The sequence below is a fragment of the Pelobates fuscus genome, chromosome 6 (assembly GCF_036172605.1).
Source record: "Pelobates fuscus isolate aPelFus1 chromosome 6, aPelFus1.pri, whole genome shotgun sequence".
NCBI lineage: Eukaryota > Metazoa > Chordata > Amphibia > Anura > Pelobatidae > Pelobates > Pelobates fuscus.
The window spans coordinates 212,284,283-212,306,246 of NC_086322.1; the positions used below are offsets into that span (position 1 = coordinate 212,284,283).

Sequence of the window (21,964 nt, forward strand, 5' to 3'; positions counted from 1 at the left end):
GCTGACATCTTAGTAGCTGCTGATTATGTGGAACAGAACAGGATACGCAACGCACTGGTCAGGCAGTTAATTATACATTTACAGTGTACAAGGCATTTTAACATTCTGCACATTTTTGTTAAGCATGGTAAATTACGGGCTAAGCAAAGCCTGTCTAGGTTACACGTTCGACAGGATGATTAAACTAGGCGGGTCAGAGTCTTCGGCCTGTTGATAAAGTTGTCAAGGTATGAAAACATATGTAATAAGATAGGCTAGCCTAGTGTGTCTGGTGTACTGGTTTGCGTGAGGTATGTTGAGCCTGAGACATTAAACAGGTATTGGGTCCAACGTGAGTAGGTGCTAATAGTGGTGATCAAGATTATAAAATAAAATATAAGGCTAAGAATTAAGCAGGCTATGATGCTTATTAAGTACCAGGAGCCCAAGACCCCCAAAGCCCCTCAAGCACACAAACATCTTACGTGTATCAGCTGCCAGAATAGTGAGGGAGTTAGTGCAGGAACGAGATTAACAAAATTAAAGTGAACACAAGGAATATGATTCAGCATGAGCGCTGCACATAATAGGACGGTGTCTTAGGAAAGTCTCATCGTGGGTCAGTACCGTGTCTTCAGCGATACATGCGTAAAGTCTCTGGGACCTCAGTCTCTGGAGTTCACCCAATTCCGATTCTCGGTTGGAGCCACTTGATTTCAGTAAGAGTGCCCATGCCCCTTATCGCCTGTTGAGGCTTCTGCTGCTGGTAGTCTGCCGCGTGTGTGTCGGCTCTGGTCTGCTGTGGCATCCCCGGTTCTGACTGTGGCGAGGGGCAGGTGTTGGCTAGGTGCTTATCTGGTGGCTGAGTGTTTTTGCCCTTTGGGTTTGTTACAACTGAGCTGGCTGTGCAATAGGTGTTTGTTTTCTGTGGGCATCGTTTCTGGTTGCAGTACCTTGCTGATTGCAGGCTGTTGGGACCATGCCCAGTGGCTGATGGTTCGTGGGCATTTCTCGCGGCTGCCTTGGGTGCCGTTGCCTGGCCTTTGTGCGGTAGCTTCGGGCGGATGATGCCCGATCTGTGCCTCAACCGCCGGGTCCTCGTGCCCTGTGGCCGCTTTTTAGGTGGCAGCGCTTCGTCTGAGTGATCCGGGTGCTTGTGAAGGGGTGCACAGGGACTCTTTGTCTTTGAGGCTGATTCCTGAGTGGGGTGTGGATGCTTGGCCCCAATTCGGCACCAGAAGCGCTGGCAGACTTCTTCCCATCGAGCCCTGAAAGCCTCCGCCCAGGCTTCATCTGTCTGCTGTTGCTGGTTAAGAGCACTGCCGTCGGCCATCTTGGCCATGCCTCGTGGGGCCATCTGGGCAGCGTGGTTCGAGGTGGCGTCCCAGAGGTGAGTGCTTGCCTTAGGTTGGTGGACCAGGATGACCTCCGCCGGTCCCAGGGGGGGGGGACAGGGATCTCCCCGCATCGTGGCCCCCGATCGTAGAGGGGGGAGAGCGGCCGCCTCTCCTATTCCCTCCAGTCTGGTAGGCCTCAGCCGCCAGTCCGGCTTAAAATGCTCGGTTTGCCGCCAGAGCGGTATCATTATGCTCCTCGTAGTGTTCCCCCTTGTTTGCTGGCTTAATCAGCCCGTTTGGTCTACGCTTGTGTCGGGAAAAGTGGGTTCCTAAGCGGATTCTTGACGGAGCTCTGTCAGTTGTCGACCGGTCAGGCCCCGCCCCCTTCCATATATATATTTTTTTTTTATGTTTATCCATAATGTTTTTTACTTCCCCAATTGGAATTTCCCACTTTACCAATCCATATAGTTTATCCTACCTATATATGTTCCTCCTCAAGTAGTCATATCCCATTTCCCTTTCCCCTTACCATACCCTTCAAGCTCTCTTATTTCTCCTATTTCACCTTTACACTAGTTAATACCATGACATTTTGGTTCTTATCCTACACAGCCTCTATTTCCTTCCACCCCATTCCCCACCCTCTCGGCCCGACCATCTACCCTGTCAACGCCTTCCTATGTTCTCTATATTTATCTTTATTCATTCCTCCTCCCCCTTATCCGTTCTGTCCACCTTTTCCACTCTAACCTACGCCCACCTTTCATCTCCCTTCTCGTTCTTCCCATGCCACTCCTCCCTCCCCGCCCATCTTGCACATCCCTTTTGTAATCTCACCCCTCCTACTCCCCGCCCTTTCCACGCTCGCTCCCTCTTTATCCATGCCCACTTTAGCCTTCCGTCTACTTCACTCCTATTAGCACTATCCTCTTGCCCACCCTGCACATCCCATCCACCCACTTCTTTCCATCCTCAGTTTTTGCCTGATACCTCCACCCTTGCTCCATCCCTGTCCCTTCCCACTTCCTCTCCCCGTCCATCTTGTCCAATAAATCTATTATTCAACTATTTTACTTCCCTTATGTCCCTCCCCGGCTGCCATACTTCACTACATATACCACAATACACAAAATGGAGAAATAAAATAAACAGAGTGCAGGTCAGGAGTCCAGATACAAGTCAAGGGCTCATGAGCTGCACCACTGTAACCACCTAATAGGGAGCTCCAATGAGGGGGTAACCCTCCAAAATATGTAGGAAATAGGAGTAGGTGATGTATAGAGTCCCACAAGGGGAAACTAACATTAGGAGAGCTCCACTGTAGAAGAAATTAAGGATAAAAAGGGATATGCAAACAAGGCCCAAGGCCGGCGCTGCTTTCCATAAAGAAGCATTGGATTCAATATGTTCCAATCTTTCATTATGAGAAACATTGGGTTGTCCAGACAATCATCAGAACTGATGATCTCCCAGAGGTGCAGCAGAGTTGTGAAGAGGGACCATCTTGTGACTGGACTACAGTTAACTCTTTATTAACGTGAAGGAGCACATGAGGCCAAGGAGACTCCCAACCGCTCCAGTGTTATAAATAAATATATTTATATAATGCTGGAGTGTTACTTTCAGGGAATAGAACACATAGTCACAAAAGAATACATCAATATTATATTGTATATGATGCCACTAAAATAACAAGCAGACCCTTTTCTATCTACAAAATGTTTCAATCATAAATGCTGTATCGTTTAGTAGCTGTGATCTGACAATATAAGTGATGGATAGTGCCTGGTTTTACCTGCGGTACCCAGTGATGGGTACCTCGCTGCCTAATGGCAAACCTTTTAACCTTCCTGTATATCAGAGAAATGTGATAATTCAAAACAATAAAACTGCAAATTTATAGTCTGGTGCTATCTTGGATTGAAAGTTTATTTACTCTGGAGAATGGGCATATTTAGTGCTGTCCAATTCTGTGTTTTCTGAGCATCTTTTTTTCACAAATGTTGCTTTACTGTATCTGCAGATTAAACTTTTCTGATGTAAACAAGAGACACTACTACTTGTCTCTGATTACATGGATACTGTGATTACTAACATTCTAAGCACTTTGGTAAGTGAGGAATTATCTACATCTTCACATTCATCTGTGATGCTACAGTCAGCGACTAAGTCATCATTAGTTTGAAGCATCCTGATCCAAAATTGTACTGGAAAGAACTGTTTATAAGCTCAGGGGTGACAAGGGGAGGGGAATATTTCTGACACAGAGCACTGTGCCACCTGTCACTAATAGTTTTAATAACTCCTACTACACATATCACGGTCACCATCTATAAAGTGCTCAGTCATTCTACAACTGAGACCCGAGACTCTCATGATGTGGCTAGCAGAAAAGTTAGGAAGTTTCAAACTGCGGGCTGGAGCTGTGACTTTGATGAGTGATCTGATTCTAATTTCAATCTGTTTTAACCTGTATTGATTGTTAATTCTGTTAACAGTGTCAGCTCCTTCTTGGCTCTATATTACCACTGCAACTTAATTATATTGCCAGATGCAAAGTTAATGAGTCTATCAGTATCCTGCTCAGTAGCGAACTAGTGCAGAGAGAGCCTTGGTACAAGAAACTATTTTGGACCCTCGCAGCACAAGTGTGGCCAAATTATATCTTCCCATCTGTTGTACATTTCCCATGAAGCATTGTAACCTGGGGATCTGCTATTTGCTCATCCTTGCAGGGTTTTTCTTGATGTAGGCATGTTTATGTATAGAGTATGTATGTATGTATGAACATAGGGGACTATTTATGTGTAGAGTTGGCATTTGAATACAGTGGTGTACGCGGGCTGTGCGTTTTGAATGCAGGGGTGTGTTTGTATACAGTATTGTTTTTTGAATGCAGGGATGTATGCACATATGCAGATACACATATGCCTACACATACACACACTGGCACACACACAGACACAAACATATACCTACATATACCTACACACACTGGTACACTGGAACACACACAGATCCACACAAATACACAAACACAAATGTACATATTGTTAACCACTCCCTGCTTCCCTAATTTCTTGGTGCAGGGACGTGACTAATAGAATGCTAAATTATTATAGCAGTAGCACTACTGCAAATGAGAACATGTAAGAGAGAGAGCTAAGAGAGGGTTAGGAAGACAGAGAGAGAGAGAACTAAAGCATTATTCAAAGACATGTACTATGTAGGGAGCTTTGTATTGCAGCCAGGGCCAGATTAAGATCCCAGTGGGCCTGGTTCTGACAATTATGAGGAGCCTAAGTACAGAATCTTATCGGCCAAAAACACTAAAACAGTCATACCTCTCAAGCTATAAGCAGGGGCGGACAGACCGGTCGGGCACTTCGGACATGGTCCGAGGGCCCGGCCGGGAGCCCGCCATCAGGGGGCTCGGCGGCACACTCTGAGGGGGCTGGCCGCGTTCAGGGCCGGCCCTTTAAATGCTGCAGCCGCCTGGAGTGCCTGGCCGGAGTGATAGGAAGTGATCCTGATCCCGGAGTGATCCTGTTCCGCGCGGAGTTTCTGTTTCCTGTACCCGGCCGGACTGACAGGAAGGTGCACACCTTCCTATCACTCCAGCCGGGCATCGCGGACCGGAGAGCAGCTTGCTACAGGGGAGGGGGTAAGAAGAGAGAGGGGAGGGGGTAAGAAGAGAGAGGGAGGGGGGTAAGAAGAGAGAGGGGGGTAAGAAGAGAGAGGGAGGGGGGTAAGAAGAGAGAGGGAGGGGGGTAAGAAGAGAGAGGGAGGGGGGTAAGAAGAGAGAGGGAGGGGGGTAAGAAGAGAGAGGGAGGGGGTAAGAAGACAGAGGGGGGTAAGAATAGAGGGGGTAAGAAGAGAGAGGGGTAAGAAGAGAGAGGGAGGGGGGTAAGAAGAGAGAGGGAGGGGGGTAAGAAGAGAGAGGGAGGGGGGGTAAGATGAGAGGGGGGTGTAAGGAGAGGGAGGGGGGTGTAAGAAGAGAGAGGGAGGGTGTAAGAAGAGAGAGGAGGGGGGTAAGAAGAGAGGGAAGGGGTAAGAAGAGAGAGGGAGGGGGGTAAGAAGAGAGAGGGAGCGGGGTAAGAAGAGAGAGGGAGCGGGGTAAGAAGAGAGAGGGAGCGGGGTAAGAAGAGATAGGGAGCGGGGTAAGAAGAGAGAGGGAGGGGGGGTAAGAAGAGAGAGGGAGGGGGGTAAGAAGAGAGAGGGAGGGGGTGTAAGAAGAGAGAGGGAGGGGGGTGTAAGAAGAGAGAGAGGGGTGTAAGAAGAGAGACGGAGGGGGGTAAGAAGAGAGAGGGAGGGGGGTAAGAAGAGAGGGAGGGGGGGTAAGAAGAGAGAGGGGTGGTAAGAAGAGAGGGAGGGTGGTAAGAAGAGAGAGGGTGGGGGGTAAGAAGAGAGAGGGAGGGGGGTAAGAAGAGAGGGTGGGGTAGTAAGAAGAGAGAGGGGGTAAGAAGAGAGGAGGGGGTAAGAAGGGAAGGGGAGTAAGAAGAGAGGGGGGAGTAAGAAGGGGGTAAGAAGAGGGGGAGGGGGAGTAAAAAGAGGAAGGGGGAGAAAGAAGAGGGGGAGGGGGGAGTAAGAAGAGGGGGGAGGGAAGAGTAAGAAGAGGGAGGAGGGGGTAAGAAGAGGGGGAGTAAGAAGAGAGGGAGGGGGGAGTAAGAAGAGGGGGGAGGGGGGTAAGAAGAGGGGGGAGAGGGGTAAGAAGAGGGGGGAGTAAGAAGGGGAGGGGGGAGTAAGAAGAGGAGGAGGGGGGAGTAAAAAGAGGAAGGGGGGAGTAAGAAGGGGGGTAAGAAGAGGGGGTAGGGGGGAGTAAGAAGAGGGGGGAGGGGGGTAAGAAGATGGGGAGGGGGGTAAGAAGAGGGGGAGGGGGGTAAGAAGAGGGGGAGGGGGTAAGAAGAGGGGGAGGGGGTAATAAGAGGGGGGTGTAATAAGAGGGAGGAGTAAGAAGAGGTGGGAGTAAGAAGAGGGGGAGGGGGGAGTCAGAAGAGGGGGAGAGTAAGAAGGGGGAGTAAGAAGAGGGGGAGGGGGAGAGTAAGAAGGGGTAAGAAGAGAGTGAGGGGGGAGTAAGAAGAGGGGGGGAGTAAGAAGGGGGTAAGAAGAGGGGGAGGGGGGAGTAAGAAGAGGGGGAGGGGGGAGTAAGAGGAGGGCAATTGCCCCCTCCCCTGTCCGCAGGCACCGTGTGGGCAGCCGGCAGGGGAGGGAGGAAGAGAGGACCCGGGAGCTCAGCCTGCAGCTCCTCTGGGTCCTTCTTGGGCGAGCACAGATCATTGCCGCGGTTACCACGGCAACGTTACGGCTCTTGCGAGAGTAAACTCTAGTCCTGGAACTATGGGCTAGAGTTCACTCTCAACACTGTGACCACCAAGGATTCCTGGTGGTCACAGTGGTGAGAGTGAACTCTAGCCCCATAAACACACTGCCCCCACACACCATACACATTCACACACTGCCCCCCATACACACACACTGCCCCCCATACACACACACTGCCCCCACACACACCATACACATTTACACACATTGCCTCACACACACACACATACACTGCCCACCCATACACACACAGCCCCCCATACTAACATTGCCACACACATACACAGCCCCCTCATACACACATTGCCCCACACACCCTACACATTCACACACTACACCCCCTCACACACACTGAACCTTTCACACACACTGCACCCCTTACACATTGCACCACTGCTCCTATACCCTACTACAGCCTCATATCCCAGCAGACCCCAGGTAAGTTGTCAAACTGTTCTTAAACGGTTTGACTACTTACTCTGAGAGGGGGGCCCGGCCCTCCTGGCACCATAACGACTACACAGAGCAGTAGTGGTTATTGTGCATGGATTATTTCTTTAAATAATCTACAAGTGCCCCAGTAGCCAGCCCACAGGCCAGCCAGCCCACAGGCCAGCCCGCCAGCCCACAGGCCGGCCAGTCAGCCAGCCAGCCCGCCAGCCCACAGGCTGGCCAGTAGCCAGCCAGCCAGCCCACAGGCCACCAGTAAGGCTTACAGCCAGCAAGCCCACAGCCTGCCAACCGCAGCCAGCAAGCCACAGCCTGCCAGCCAGCAAGCCACAGCCAGCAAGCCACAGCCTGCCAGCCACAGCCAGCAAGCCTCACAGCCTGCCGGCAGTAGCCAGCAAGCCCACAGCCTGCCAGCAAGCCCACAGCCTGCCAGCCGCAGCCAGTAAGCCCACAGCCTTCCAGCAAGCCCACAGACTGCCAGCCAGCAACAGTAATTAAGCTAAGAGGAGCCAACTTGGCCTAGGTATCAGCGAGCTATGTTGTGTTGCTATATTGTGAATAGGAACCAGAGTGTTGGAAAGACCCCCCTCCAGGCCCCATTAGACTCCATTGTAGTCTCTAATGGGACCTGGAGGAAATTATTTCTAACACACTCTCTAAAGGACACTGATATAGCCTCTGCTAGAATGCTCCCCCCCCCCCCCCCCCTCCATGGCCCATTAGCCCTCAATTGTAGTCTCTACTGGGGCCTCGAAGGGATTATTGCACTTTTGTTACTTGTGTCTAAAGATTGTGTAGGGTGTGGCTGGAGGCGGTGCATGGAGGCGGGACATGGGTGGCGCTTGCTGCGTAGTGTGGGTGGGGCCTGTAAGGGGGCCCTTGATTTATTATGCCCGGGGGCCCTGAGGGTTCTCAGTCCGCCCCTGGCTATAAGTATCTGCCGATAGGGAAACTCATACGATGCAGCTATAAAAAAAATATGCTAATCTCTCTATAATTCATGCTTTCATCTTTCAAGTAAATCCACACCCCCTAACAGCAGTGTCCAGTGAAGCAGGAAGTCAATGGGCGGTGTAAAAGGGTGGGCCACTGATGCGGATCATGTAACCAAAACTCCCAAAAGGGACAAACATGCCCCAAAAAAGAGGCGTGTCTGCCCAAAGAATTGGAAGGCTAGCCTGCCAATCATGCATGCTGACCAACAGCATCCTGAGCTTGGCATAAATGCATCTAATGATGTGCTCGCTCCATGCTTTCTAAGGACTGTCCCCTAGCACTCACATGTCCACTTGTCTCCTTACCTTCTTACTAGCAGGCAGAAGCTCATGGTATACAGTCTGAGACAGAGAAAAGGTGGATTTAGTGAGTGTAGAAGAAAGGGAAAATGCCACAGTGTTAGAGAGTCCAAGGTCATCATTACCTTAACTAATTTCATTTCAGTTAGTCCACACAAGTTTTGTTTCCATATATCCCTCTTAAGTTTCCATACTTAAGCAAGAGTATGTGAAGAGTAGTGTCCCCATCTGTGTCCCCATGTGTGTCTGTGTTCCCATGTCTCCCAGCGTCCCCTAGAGTCTCAGTATCCCCATGTCTCAGAGTCCCCTAGGGTCCCCATGTGTGTTTGTGTCCCATGTCTCAGTGTCCCCATGTGTGCGTGTGTCCCTGTGTCCCCAAGTGTCTACGCGTCCCCAGAGGTCTCCCTGTGTCCCCATGTCTTACAGTGTCCCCGAGTGTCTCAATGTCCCCATGTTTCCCTGCAGCCTTTACCCCATCCATCACTTCCCTGAGCTGTAGCCTGTCTCTGCAGGCTGGGAGCTGATGTCTGGACTCTCTGTGCTGTATAGCTGCTCCCCTGCAGGTCAGTGAGTAGAGAGATGCAGGCATATACTGTAACTTCCTATCACTGCCTCTCTCCACACACACAGTGTCCCCTACTGGCCGGTGCTAGTATTGCATAGTAATCTCAGTTTATACTGAGAAAAATACCGGCATTTGTATTGCCGGTATTACTGCAATATCAGCACCGGCCAGGCTGCCTCAAATAAATACCGGCCAGTTGGCAACCCTAAGAGTAGTGTGTAAAAAAAAAATGTTTAGTGAAAGGTTAATATTTCTACAATCTGGCATAGAAACCAGGTGTTAGATATTGTTTAGCATCCCTGATTAATCTCTATGAAAAACATTGCAAATGTCTATAGCAGCTGATTACATGTTGCATTTTGTACCATGACAACAGTCAGTAATTGCTCAAGTTAGATTAAGTAATTTTTGTGATTGATTAATCTGTAAATGATTGCGACAAACATGGAATCAAGCCTTATATTGTCTTTCTATAAATGATAAATTGTAATATTTATTGTAGCTTTGTAAATGGAAGGTCAAAGGAACACTCCAATCACCTAAAGCACTCTAGCTCATTAAAGTGCATTATGTTTGAAGAGTATGCTGTCTTTTTTTCATTTTACAAAAAGTGCGTATTTCAAAAACAATTGATACTCTTATGAATTAACTTTGTTCCACCTCAATGGTTGTCAATCACACAGCTTGTTCTGTTACATCCTGGTTGTGATTGGTAAGTTAAAGAAAGTATGAACTGGGTTAGAAGGGGAGGGCTTGTTAAGATATATATATATATATATATATATATATATATATATATATTTATATATACATTTAAAAGATCAGCTGGTTTTAGATATGCCGACAATGAAAAATAAAGATTTATATGATTTTTTTAAGCAAAAAAAAGAGATTTGTATTTGCGCAGAGGAGTGTCTCTTTAAGAGTTAAAATGAGTGTGTGCAGTCCTACACAGGTAATTTAGACCTATTATGCAAATGATCTAATCTTGTACTTACTTGCTAAAATGTACATCTTATACTATACAGGCACTGCTGATAAAAATAAGTAGATAACAGCAATTTTACAAAGTTACATAGGCTGAAAAGTGACATGTGTCCATCAAGTTCAGCCTTCCTCACATCTTTTTTTTGCTGTTGATCCAAAAGAAGGCAAAAACAACAGTTTGAAGCACTTCCAATTTTGCAACAAACCAGGAAAGAAATTTCTCTCTTGATCCCAGAATGGCAGTCAGATTTATCCTTGGATCAAGAAGCTATTACCCTACAGTTGAAAATGATATCATTTAATATTATGTTTTTGCAAGCATGCATGTAGTTGCTGTTTGAACATCTGTATGGACTCTGATAAAACCACTTTTTCAGGCAGAGAATTCCACATCCTTATTTTTTTTACGGTTAGAAAAAACCAAAAAACTTTTCTTTGCCTTAGACTAAATCTTCTTTCTTCCAGACTAAACGCATGACCTCGTGTCCTATGTATAGTCCTTTTTGTGAATAGATTTCTACACAATGGTTTATATTGGCCCCGGATATGTTTGTATAATGTTATCATATCTGAGGCAACATTTTTCTAAACTAAAGAGGTTTAAATTTGCTAACCTTTCTCATAGCTAAACTGTTTCATTCCTTTTATTCATTTTGTAGCCCGCCTCTTTTTCTAGTGCCATAATATCCTTCTTTAGAACAGGTGCCAAAAATTGCACAGCATATTTAAGATGTGGTCCTACCAGAAACATAGAAACATAGAAACATAGAATGTGACGGCAGATAAGAACCATTCGGCCCATCTAGTCTGCCCAATTTTCTAAATACTTTCATTAGTCTCTGGCCTTACCTTATAGTTAGGATAGCCTTATGCCTATCCCACGCACGCTTAAACTCCTTTACTGTGTTAACCTCTACCACTTCAGCTGGAAGGCTATTCCATGCATCCACTACCCTCTCAGTAAAGTAATACTTCCTGATATTATTTTTAAACCTTTGTCCCTCTAATTTAAGACTATGTCCTCTTGTTGTGGTAGTTTTTCTTCTTTTAAATATAGTCTCCTCCTTTACTGTGTTGATTCCCTTTATATATTTAAAGGTTTCTATCATATCCCCCCTGTCTCGTCTTTCCTCCAAGCTATACATGTTAAGATCCTTTAACCTTTCCTGGTAAGTTTTATCCTGCAATCCATGAACCAGTTTAGTAGCCCTTCTCTGAACTCTCTCTAAGGTATCAATATCCTTCTGAAGATGCGGTCTCCAGTACTGCGTACAATACTCCAAGTGAGGTCTCACCAGTGTTCTGTACAACGGCATGAGCACTTCCCTCTTCCCACTTCCCTCTTGCGAATACCTCTCCCTATACAACCAAGCATTCTGCTAGCATTTCCTGCTGCTCTATTACATTGTCTGCCTACCTTTGAGTCATCAGAAATAATCACCCCTAAATCCCTTTAAGGGATTTAGGGGTGACTTATAAAGAGGCAAAATGACATGCCCTTTTCCATTCATGACAATTCCTTACTGGCCTTAGCCACTGCTGACTGACATTGCACATTGTTGCATAGTTTGTTGTCTATAACAATTCCCAAATCCTTCTTGTGTGTTGCTATTCCTAATTCGCTTCCATTAAGGGTATAAGTTGCTTGTGCATTCTTTACGCCAAAGTGCATAACTTTGCATTTTTCTACAATACATTTCATCTGCCATTTGAGTGCCCAGTCCCCCAGTCTATCTAAATCCCTCTGCAGCAAAGTAATATCTTGCTCACATTGTATTACTTTACAAAGTTTTTTGTCATCTGCGAACACTGAAACAAGATCATTTATAACCATGTTAAATAGAAGGGGTCCCAGAACAGAACCCTGAGGGACACCACTTGCTACCTCTGTCCAGCTTGAAAATGTACCATTAATGACAACTCTCTGTGTTTTTAAGCCAATGTCCTACCGAAGAACAAGAATTTTCATCTACACCAATTTCTTTGAGTTTGAACACTAATCTATTGTGTGGAACCGTATCAAATGCCTTGGCAAAATCCAAATAGATCACATCCACTGCAAAACCCTGATCTTTACTTCTACTTATTTCTTCATAGAATGCAGTCAACAATTTAATTTTAAAATTAACTTCTACATACACTGCTATGGATCAGTGTCAGGCAACCTTCGGCACTCCAGATGTTGTAGGCTACAATTCCCTCGAAGGCTGTAAGAGCATTATGGTAGATGTAGCCCATAACATCTGGAGTGCAAAAGGTTGCCTACTCCTGCATAAGATGATGGATTAGCTTTAAACAGTAAACACTTAAAGGAACGCTCCAAGCACCATCACCACTTTAGTGGTTATCAGCAAAGATTACGATTTCACAAGGCCCTAGGCAAGTTACCAATTTTGGCACCTCCTTCATTCTTCACATAGTGATGGATAATAGGCCAAACAAACTCAATGTTCCAAGGTGCCTGTCTGAACCCTGGGCCCTAGGTGTCAGCCTAGGGTCACCTAATGGTTAATCCTTACCTGGGTTCTGTAGGGTACAGTCCCCTGCCTCCTCTCAAATTCCACTAAAACAGGAAGTTCCTGCTATGAGCTTCTATTAGTTTTTCTGAGATAAGTCCAGCAGTATAGGACCAGCACATTGTCTGAAAGCGTTAGTTGATCGCTCCCAATGAGCAAGCACCAATTTATTTTTGTTAAATTAAGATCTTCTAAGGAACAGATGATTGTTATTATGTGCTGATATGTAAACCATAGAATTCAAAGAGGGTGTACTTTCTTTTTCCCATGACTGTAGAGATTTTCCATTTTTTCTATTGGTACTTACTAAGTAAAATGTTTGCTATTATAGAAGTTCATTATCTACAATTATCAATTGATTATAAGAGTTATCACTTTGAATCTCTACAGGAGAATTTAGGGTACCAAGTACTACCTCTAAGTCAAATCCATTATTAAGAATATAAATTAAACAACAATTTCGGGACTTATATTTTAAAGGTTGCACTGTGACTTCAGAATTCTAAGCCTAGATTTTAGAAACCAAATAAAGTGAATGAAACAAGGTAAGTTGTCAAATCCAAGGCAAAAGAAAATTTTGAAAACTGCCCTAAATTGTGTGAGCTACCAAATCCCTGTTTAGTTCAATATCCTCTTAAATAATTTAGTTAAGGCAACCCACTACTATTTTCTCTCTAGTACATATATTTTCTTAAATACATTCTTTCCCATATTGCTAATCACTTTGGTATCCATTTTGTAAACAATGAATTGTGGTATTTGGCAGTAAATGACACGTTTTAGACCACAATAAAGTTGAAATGTATCTCTCCAAGTTGTCTATGTGAAAAAAGTAACTGTTTAGTGAACATAACCCCTAAACCACAAGTATACCACTGGCAGTCTCAGTTTACAACAAACTCAGGATTAATTACTAAACTCTGACTTGTAAGGAACTGAAATCCAGACGGCCCAATTCGGATTAAAATAGCTAAAAAAAAAAAGTGTCACTAGAGATGGGTGGAGCCCTTTTACTAGATCAGTTACGTTTTCCTACATTTTTCCAGTGACTTGACAAAAGGGAGAATATACTTTCAAGGTTTATATTGAATATGCAGGAATATGGACATCGGTAAACCCTGGGTAGAGAAAATGATTAGTCTGTGGGATCTTAGAAAGAAAAGATAGGTGGGTAAAGGTAGGGGTGTACAAAGAATAAAACTATAAAACGTCACGAGCAAAACTTAATAATAACATATTTATTGTTGAGAATTAAGCCAAGTCTCGGTGAGACAAAGAGGGGGTACGAAAATCCAGATGAATGACTGAGAGGTCACACAAAAGGCATGTTACTCAAATAAAAATCTCTACCCCCTGTCTGTGATACCGGAAAAAGAGGCCACAGTGAATGTATAGTTTCAATGGCTGGGCTAGTGACCAATTAACCAAACCTGATTTGCTGTTACAGTGATAAGTGTAAAAAAACAACAACAAACAAACAAAACAAAAAACAATATACAATATATATCTGCTGTTAGAACAGGTGGTAACACAGTCAAATTGCACAATTATCGAGAGACTTGGCTCATCTTTTCCCAGGAAAGAATTAAGCCAGACATATTTTTGAAGATAGGATTTTTCAGAAATCTAAATGGCAGTGTATTTTGAAAGCTATCTTATTTCTAAGCAAAATCTATTTGTAGAAGGTTTGAGGCATGCAAAACAAATGATGTATCTTCTTTGCCTTCACACCAGGACAATTTATATAATAGTAGGTTTATTTGATGTGATTTTATTTATTTGCTTTCCTGCCTGAAAGCGATCTTTACGATAATGTCACCAAAACCAAAGTACAATGGTCAGCGTGTGCGGCAAAAAAACATCAAATAGAAACGTTTTTGTTGCAAATGCGTTTTCCCCTTATCTTTAATATGAAAACCCCCACTAATAAAACCCATCAAGAAATATTAACCTTTTACAAGAAGGTTTTTTTCTGTAATAGAAGCTATGACTATTTCTACAGTTCACCTGAGTGGTACAGTTTTTGCAGTTTTTGATTCCTACAAAACTCATTTCAGCATAAAAATAGGGAGATCTGTTCTGTTGGTCTCAGTGACTTAGATTAGGCAAAAGCTAACATTGAAACAGGCATGAGTGGGTACTGTGAGTATGACATACAGTCAGGTAGAAGCAGGACATGGCAATGGTAACAGACTGGTTCTGATAATGCAGATATGTGGAGAGCTGTAGCAATAGAGTCTGAGATTTGGGGTAGCAAAACTGCTTATACCAAAACAGACATCTTCAAATCACAAGAAATGCAGCAAAAACATCAGTATGTCCCAACAATGGACAGAGTCAGACTGGTAAATCACATCACAACCATTTACTGAAAATAATAAAGGGAGCCTATAACAGGCACACGTTCCAGATAACTTTTTAGTGACTTTTTCTACAAAGCAAGTACCAAAAGTATAGACCTAGAAATAGAGACATTATGCGATAAAACAGGCAGGTCTTCTCTAACCTGTTCAAGACAGAGGGTTTTCCTGTCATTTCGTGATAGGGGCATTTTTTGTATTTCTACTATGTGTTTGATCCACTGTAATTTAACACTTTCCCTTTAAGTGTACTGTGGCAAATACCTGTATAGTTATGTAACAATGAAATGCAAACCAGTGTGATCCAACTGATATACTGGATAAGCTTGCTGACTGGTAATTGAAGGGTTAATAGACAAAAGTGTTTAAATTGCTTGTCTAATTTGTAAGAAACTATCAATGTTATGAGATGCTACTGCTCCCCCTTCTAAGTAAGCACTAAGAAAGGGCATGTGTGTATATTGTGAGAAATGGTAGAAAGGGTGGTAGCTCACATTCCTTTGTTTGTAACTTTTAACTTATATTTTATAAATATGCAAAATTTTTATATCTGTAAATCAGAATCAGTTTGGACTGCTTCTCTCTATTAAAATAATGATTCGATCCTATTCTTACACTACTCCGACTTCTGACTGGTTAATTGGTTAAAAGGCATTTTTTAGAGGGTATTGGCTATTTTGCTAACAGTAACCATACATAATATTTACCATTTTTTAAAGGCAGAGGGACACATTTTTTAAAGGGTATTTACTTTGATCACAGCAATCGAGGCAATGTTAGAGGGATACTATAACTTTAGCTTAATGAAGCAGTTTTTTGTTCAGTTCTCTGCCATTTAGGAACTAAATCACTTGGTTTATAAAACCCTACTCACACCTCTTTGCATGTGACTTACACAGTCTCCCTAAACATTTAATGTAACTAGAGCGTGAATGTTTAAATTTCCTTTATTATTTATTTAATCTAGAATTTCCTATATCCTGCTCTGTCGCCTGTGTGTGATTTAAGGTCAATGTACAGAGCAGAAGAAATAAATGTCTAAAACAAGTTAACATCTAATTGAAAATGAAATACACAAAAACTACTTCATTAAAATAAAGTTGTTTTGATACCTATAGTATCTCTTCAACTAAAGTTTGGTTAGTTAGTTTGCCTAGTGTACCCAATTTTTTTAAATACTTTAATTAGTCCCTAACCTTATCTTAAGTCTACGGTAGCCTAATGCCTATCGCATGCATGTTTAAACACCCTCACTGTGTTAACCTATACTACTCCATGCGTCCACTACCGTCTCAGTAAAGTAATACTTCCTGAAATTATTTTAAACATTTGCCCCTCTAATGTAAGACTATGTCCTCTTGTTGTGGTAGTTTTCCTTCTTTTAAATACAGTCTCCTCCTTTACTGTGTTGATTCCCTTTATGTATTTAAATGTTTCTATCATATCCCCCCTGTCTCGTCTTTCCTCCAAGCTATACATGTTAAGATCCTTTAACCTTTCCTGTTAAGTTTTATCCTGCAATCCATGAATTAGTTTAGTAGCCCTTCTCTGAACTCTATTCCTAATGCAATGGCACATTCACCAGGCTCATAGTGAATAAAGAATATGCCTAAATGTAATGGCATATTATAAGTAAAAGGCAACTCAATAGACAAATGGTTCCAATTATTGTGAATTACCTGTTGTATAGGAGTATATCTGGTACCCATATCTGATCAGAAGGAAAACGAAGTGTTTGTACTCCAGGAAATTCTGATTGATCCCATGTTAGGTAGAAATCATTCCAGTACTAAAAAAACAAATGTTTATGTTTAATAATACTGTTTGATTGTAGGCATAAGGGAATGTACAAAAATCTACTGATAGAATCTAGACTCAAATGGTGATGCATTAATGCATACACAAGAACAAAATACAAACACACACACTGCATTCAATAATTCCCTGTATTAATAAAACATATTTAATAATTTATTACATAAAGGATTTCAATATGACAATGTTAAAAATTATACATTTCTGTACCTTAAACCTTGTATAAATCTGACTGCCATTCTGGGGTCAAAAAATATTCTTTTCCTAGTTTGTTGCACAATTGGAAGTGCTTCACACTGGGTTTCTTTTGCCGTTTGAATCAACAGCAAAAACAGTTGTGAGAAAGGCTGAACTACTTGATGGACGCATGTGTCTTTTCAGCTTCCATAACTATGTAACTATTTAAAATGAACTGCTGACACTGGTGATGCATGCGCAGGACATTTGGTAATGCAAAATGTTATGTTCATTTAAAGAAGTATTATATATATATATTGATCTTTATTCATGAATATCTACTGCAAGAAAATATGTTTATTGATTTGGAAACCTTATTTCTATAAAAAGTCTTATTACAATGTGGCCAATTATTGTAAAATGTATCATAATTATTATCAATGCCCTTATGTATTACTAGAATGTTAACTCCTTCACTTGCCATATCTACCAATTTAAAAGACCAGGAAAATGTTTATTGTAGAATATTTACATTTTATTGTAATCCATTTTAAATGACAGCACATCATGATGGCTATAAAAGTTTTCAATCCAAAGTATTTTATTATATGTATACATACAATACAATACAATGAATATATATATATTCATTGTATTGTATTGTATGTATACATATAATAAAATAGCCATCATAACTTTTATAGCCATCATGATGTGCTGTCATTTAAAATGGATTACAATAAAATGTAAATATTCTACAATAAACATTTTCCTGGGCTTTTAAATTGGTAGATATGGCAAGTGAAGGAGTTAACATTCTAGTAATACATAAGGGCATTGATAATAATTATGATAAATTTTACAATAATTGGCCACATTGTAATAAGACTTTTTATAGAAATAAGGTTTCCAAATCAATAAACATATTTTCTTGCAGTAGATATTTATGAATAAAGATCAATATATATATATGGAAATGTATGCCAAAATGTTATATTTATAGGTCATTTGGTAGATTAGAATGAAGAACAGTCTGCGTACTGAATAGCAATTTTACCATAGATTTTTTTTTTTATAAATATTTTTTTATTGTGTTCAATATAAAAGACATAGATTTGCCATAGATTTCAATGAAAGAATTGCTATTCAGTAAGCAGTGTAAACATTTACTCTGCTAAGAGAATCCCGCCTCTCGTGTTCTCAGACTGGCCCCTGAGTAAGCAGTCAAGTGATCCCAATCTAGCAAAACCTCTTTGATTAGAGTGGAAGCTTTTATATTCATATATCAGGGGTAATTCTGATACACTACATCTAGAGCAGGGGTAGGAAACCTTTGGCACTCCAGATGTTGTGGACTACAACTCCCATAATGCTCATACAAAAATAATACTGGCAAAGCATCAGCGGAGATGTAGTCAAAAACATCTGGAGTGTTGCAGGTTGCCTACACCTGCTCTAGCGTGTTAATGTATGGGCACCAGAATTTTAAAAAAGTTCCCTGCCAATCCAAGTAATTATTATTATTACTATCATCATTTATATAGCGCGCATGTTTAAAATGGGAATATTTGACAACCAGTAGCTAACATACAGAATACTGCAGAGACAAGGGGTGAAGAAGCCACTGCTTTAACGATATTGCAATCTATCAACTAATCCATGCAAGACATTTTCCCTTCAATATCTCAGATGATGGAGAGTTGGGAGTCAGCTATTCCTGGATCATTGACTTTCTTCCCACTGCTTACTCAGTTGATTAGAGTTTATGAAGGATTTGGCCTCGTGGCAGAATCACAAATATTGCATAATTGTGAGTAGGGGCCATGCTGTCAGTTATACTGATATAGAAAGTCATCAACATATTTCCAGAATAATCTGATTATGGGGCATTTCTCAAAGCAAATCGAAAGTCAGCTCTTGGCCCGGATCACTTAATCTTGCATATTTAACTTTAAGATGTCATTGCAATGCACAATACTACTTACAATTTGAAGCCATGCATTTGTTATCAAGACCTGATTCTTCTCATCCTAAAAAGAGAAAAAAAAAGAAGAAGTAGACTTAGCAAAAATTAATTCACTAAATCATTTGTTTTAAAAGTTTAGAGTAATTGACAATCAGGCCACTTAAAATAAAATGAAATATTTGCATAAACATACTTGTATTTAAAGGGACTGTATAGTCACCAGAACCACTGCTACTTAATGTAGTGGTTCTAGTGTCTATAGCTTGTCCTTGCAGGCTTTTTCAGAGAAATGGCAGTGTTTACATTGCTGGTTAGTTACACCACTAGTGGCAGTCACTCAGACGGCCACTAGAGGTGCTTTCTGTGTCAGTGCTGCACAGGTACATCACTCAGATTGCTCCCAAATATGTATATGTATAGCTTGGAGAAAAGATGAGACAAGGGATAGATGAATAGAAACATTTAATATAAATAAAGGCAGTCCACATAGCAAAGGAGGAGACTATATTTAAATAAAGAAAAACAAACAATAGGACATGGTCTTAAATTAGAGGGGCAAATGTTTAAAAATAATATCAGGAAGTATTACTTTACAAGGAGGGTATTGGATACATGGAATAGCCTTCCAGCTAAAGTGGTAGATGTTAACACAGTGACGGAGTGTAAGCATGTGTGGGGTAGGCATATGGCTATACTAGACTTAAGATAAGGCCAGGGACCAATGAAAGTATTTAGAAAAATCGGTTCTTATCTGTCGTCACATTCTATGTTTCTAAAGCAATGCCTGAGACAACAGATAGAGGATGCAGCATAGGAGGAGGCTTTATGGTAAGACAAGCCCCTCCATGGGGTATACCATCATCAGATTGTGGATGGGACTCAATGACAGGGCTAAGGTCCTGTGGGACTTTCACATCTAGACAGACAACCAAGTAGTGGCCAACCAACATGACATTGCAGTAGTAGACAAGGAACAGGATAATACAATGGTGGTGGATGTGACAATAACCAGTGACTATCAATCAGGAAGAAGGAACATGAGAAGATTGACAAATAACAAGGACTGAAAGAGAAGCTAGAAAGGATTTGGAAAGTAAAGGCAGTAGTAGTTTCATATGTGATAGGAGCACCCAGTACTGTAACCCCTAAGTTGGGGGAGTGACTTCAGCAGACTCCAAGTGGGACAGAAGAGGAACAGCTAAGATACTGCACAGAACCCTCAGACTCCCAGGCCTCTGGAAGAGGATCCGAGAATAAGGAATACACAAAAATAAAACCCAGAGGAGTGAGAAAGTCTACATACTCTAGGACTTTAGGAAAATAGTCTTCTTGATTCCAACATAAAGCCAACATTTGAGTTAAAATTTAGAACCATGCTGATTTTTGCCAATAACAATGTTCTTCCCAATGAATTTCTAAATATTATCCCTTAATAACCCTTCAAATACTTTCCTAGTCACAGAAGATAAGCACACAGGTCTATAATTGCCAGCAATTTTAAACCCTTTTTGAATATAGGGACCATATCTGCCTTCATCCGATCCTTCCATACAATTCCTTGAAGAAAATAATTCTGAAAGACTAAACACAGGTTTACTTATCTTCACATTTAGCTCCTTAAGTACTTGTGGGTAAATACCGTCAAGCCCAGGAGCATTGTTTACATTAACGTTCTCTAGTTGCTGCAGCACCTTGTCTTCAGTCATCCAATCACAATTTTTTTGCAGCAATCATATGCATATCTCTTGCCATAGGTTCCTCCTTAATATATACTGAGCCCAACAAATCATTTTTTTTTGTATGCATTATTGGTTTCATTATAACTTAAATAGGATGCCTCTGATTTGTCTTATTTAAATACTTTACATTTTTAATTTATTGGTTTACCCTCCCATAAGCCTCACATTGGCTTCAATTTATTTATTTTATACTTATTACCCAATGTACATACTGAGAAGTGTACATTCCTAATATTTGTTTGAAGATATTCCATTTATCCTATGTTGTTTTTTTTTTTTTCCACTAAAGAGCTATTGTCAGTATATATTAAGCTGCCTTAAAGGGATACTATAGTGCCAGGAATACAAATCTGTATTCCTGACACTATCGCTCTCCCCATCTCCCCCTTTATTTACTTACCTGATCCCAGTGGCTATGAGTCAAAGCTCCTCCCCTTCTCTGTCCCGTGATAAGCGGGCTCTAATGTGCATGCACAGCAAAAAAAACCTCCCCGTTGAATCAATGCTTTCCTATGTGGAAAAATCTGACTCTGGAGGTCCTTATGCAGAGCGTGAGGATGTCCAGCATCAGACACCGGACAAAAGGTCAATTTCGAACCAGGAAGCCCTCTAGTGGCTGTCTGGTAGACAGACACTATGGGCAGACTTAGTGCTGCAATGTTTAACACTGCAGCACTAGGTGCAAAAGGGACACTGCATCCAGACCACTTTGATGAGTGGTGGTCTGGGTTCCTCCAGTGTCCCTTTAATCTTACAGATTATGGCCTTTTTAAAATGTTATGTTTTTGTATACCCTACGTGCATTTGCTTTTATGAGTTTATTTCAAAAGACACATATTGTGATCACTGTTTCCCAAGTGCTCCTCTACTTGAATGTTGTTCAAAAGATTAACATTGTTTGTTATAACCAAATCCAGGCAAGCATCCATTCTAGTTGGTGCGTGTAACAGTTGTGACATGAATTTTTTATTTAACAGGTTCAAAACTTGATTCCCCTTGCTGAACTACTTGTTCCCTTTATCCCAATTTATGTGTGTCTTAAAGAAAGTTTGGAGATGTTTAACATATAAGGAAAATTGAGTGTGTGATGTTAGTAATTTAAATAGGCCCCAAACCCAACATCTTCGCCCAATTACCAGTGCCACATGTCATTTTTTTTTTATTGTAACAGTTTTAAGAGTTTGGTCAGAAGGTTAATGTAGACAACATAAACTCTTTATTCTGTCGGAGCTACTTAGGGGTAAATAAAGTTATCTCTTTTGTTTTAACTTTGAAGAAATGCCCTGTTGCACCTAAATAATCTACACCCATGCTGTCCCTGACCATCCATGTTGATGCAGGTTTGTGACTCGTGAGCTCTGATTAATAAACCTGCTTTAGTAAAGAACATATATATATATATATATATCTGATGCAAGTTGCCCTCCACTAGAAAATCGACTTGACTAGCTTC

General features: G+C 41.8%; 1 protein-coding gene across 1 annotated transcript in view; it reads right to left on the reverse strand.

Moving 5' to 3' along the window:
- LOC134565690 (neuronal acetylcholine receptor subunit alpha-7-like) overlaps positions 1 to 21,964 on the reverse strand; it is a 284,815-nt gene that overhangs the window by 131,316 nt on the left and 131,535 nt on the right. Inside the window, exons 3-4 of the mRNA XM_063425328.1 lie at positions 18,792 to 18,836; positions 16,494 to 16,603 (exon numbers count right to left, since the gene is read on the reverse strand). Of these exons, the coding sequence (XP_063281398.1) occupies positions 16,494 to 16,603; positions 18,792 to 18,836 (155 nt within the window). The remainder of the gene's footprint in view (positions 1 to 16,493; positions 16,604 to 18,791; positions 18,837 to 21,964) is intronic.